This window comes from Malus sylvestris, chromosome 9 (genome assembly GCF_916048215.2).
Source record: "Malus sylvestris chromosome 9, drMalSylv7.2, whole genome shotgun sequence".
Classification (NCBI taxonomy): Eukaryota; Viridiplantae; Streptophyta; class Magnoliopsida; order Rosales; family Rosaceae; genus Malus; species Malus sylvestris.
In genome coordinates, this window is record NC_062268.1 from 34,086,022 (window position 1) to 34,087,996 (window position 1,975).

The 1,975-nt window shown below is 36.4% G+C and overlaps 1 protein-coding gene across 1 annotated transcript; it reads left to right on the top strand.

Annotated features, from left to right (window-relative positions):
• LOC126582330 (transcription factor UPBEAT1-like) lies at positions 1-859 on the top strand. The gene has a single exon (XM_050246454.1). It carries the CDS (start codon positions 171-173, stop codon positions 570-572), a length of 402 nt encoding a protein of 133 aa, XP_050102411.1. The 5' UTR covers positions 1-170; the 3' UTR covers positions 573-859.
• Positions 860-1,975: the final 1,116 nt, after the last annotated feature.

Genomic DNA, 1,975 nt, shown 5'->3' on the forward strand with positions numbered 1-1,975 from the left:
CAAATTATAATGTATTATCCTTAATGGCGCTCAATCCAGTTTCCAGTTTATACCCTATAAAACCCCCCACCCATTGTGCCATTCTGTCATCGTAGTCTTTTCATTTCAGTTTTCACAACCAGACTTAGCACTCGGAAGTTTTAAACTGTGCTTTAAGCCATCGCAGGATCATGGATTCTCAACAGCCTGTCCTTGTTTCCCTTGGTTTAAAGGGCACGGTCCTAGAAAACGAGGGAAAGTCCTACACAAATGGGGCATTGTGGAATATCACAAGGGAAAGTGGTGGAGTGGTTGTGAGGAACAAGAGATCGCCAAGAAGAAGGATCTTGAAGAAGAAGAAGAAGAAGAAGAAGACGGAGACACGCCTACAAAGTGCAGGAAGGCGCAGCAATAATATTGGGATCAAAAGAAGGGTGAAAACTTTGAAGAGACTGATTCCAAACAGTGATGATTCGATGGGGTTGGATGGACTTTTCAGAGACACAGCTGATTACATTTTATCCTTGCAAACTAGAGTCAGGCTTATGCAGATGATGGTTCAAGCATTCGCAGCAGGTTCTGATCTGCAGTGATTGCTCAAAATTCATTTGTGTAAATTAGAGAGTAGTATTCTTTATTTTTTATTTATTTAAAAAGATCTTCTTTCTTCTTCTTTACTTTTCTTCTGTTTTTCTTGTGATTTATAGTAATAGAGGTTTGTTTGGAAAGCCCAGATACTTGCTCTAGCTGTCTACAGTTTATAACAGAGCTTGATCATTTTATGTTTAATTGTGTTAAAAATAGTAACTTGAGTTGATCATTGTGTAAGTGGTTTAGTGAATGTAGTTTACATTTATTTATGAATCTGAATTTTGCCTTATCTGCTTACATATATGTTTGTATTCTTTAGGAAGTTTGCGAAATGAGAAACACTCTTTTTAGCTTCTCACACTTTCATGTGCGAAAAGTTAAAAAATGTGTGAGAAGTAAAAAAGAATGTGTAAAAATCACCTCTCTAAATGAATAATAATTTATTCTAATGTGTATATTTTGTTCCCGGTTTGATGATTGACTCTATGGTGACGAGTCTAAACTTAAGTTAGATTTCAACCCAAATTGTAATGTGGACTATAATGGGTGATAATTGGCCTCTCAAACATTACTCTGGTACGGGCACATATTTTTCGTTGTGCGATACTTATAAGGCATAGGTATACATTGTCATAGTGGCATCGCGTGCCAATAAGCTAAAGACATGTGGAAGGTTTTCACACCCCCCCCCCCTCCTTGTCCTTATTTTATAAGTACGAGATGTCATGTGAGTGTGAATGTCATGTAAGTTATTCTATTTTGTTGTTTATGATTGACTTGGATAAGATAACTCATTATATTTGAAGAATTAGATGTTTAAATGAAGATAGAAGATAAAATGACCATGAAGAAAAACTCTCTTCCAGTCCGACAATTTTTGTAGAGATTGAAAGGGATTAATTTTCTTCATTGGTAATTCAACTTCTACCTTAACTTGGACCCAAAATACAAGTGGACACCCAAGTGGACCTCTCAATTTTGAACGTTAACATAATCACGATAGTAAATATTAATTTGATCCGTGTTAGAACGATACTCTACTTATCATTTTATTACTCAACCGATATAGTACAATTGCAAGTATCACAAAATGATCCAATGGCCACTCATTATAGCCTGGTCGTGAGGGTTATTATTATGGGATGAGGATCCTCTTCGGATCCTCTTTGTGTGGATTTTAGGGATCCTCACATCCTAGCCGTTTATCGTATATCGTGCGACCAGTTTTCGTCAGGTACTATTTATGTTTAATTTTAAATAAAAACATTCAAATAATTTCTAACAGCACGATATGCAATCAATAGCTAAAATGTGAAGATATCTAGAATTCCCACCATATTGATCCGAAGGGGTTCCAAATCCACCAGAGATAAGCCCTTATGTGCCATAAACGGGCCGTAAAGGA

What these genes read in the sequence shown, in the direction of transcription:
- LOC126582330 (XM_050246454.1), top strand. Translation starts at nt 171, where the DNA reads ATGGATTCTCAACAGCCTGTCCTTGTTTCCCTTGGTTTAAAGGGCACG.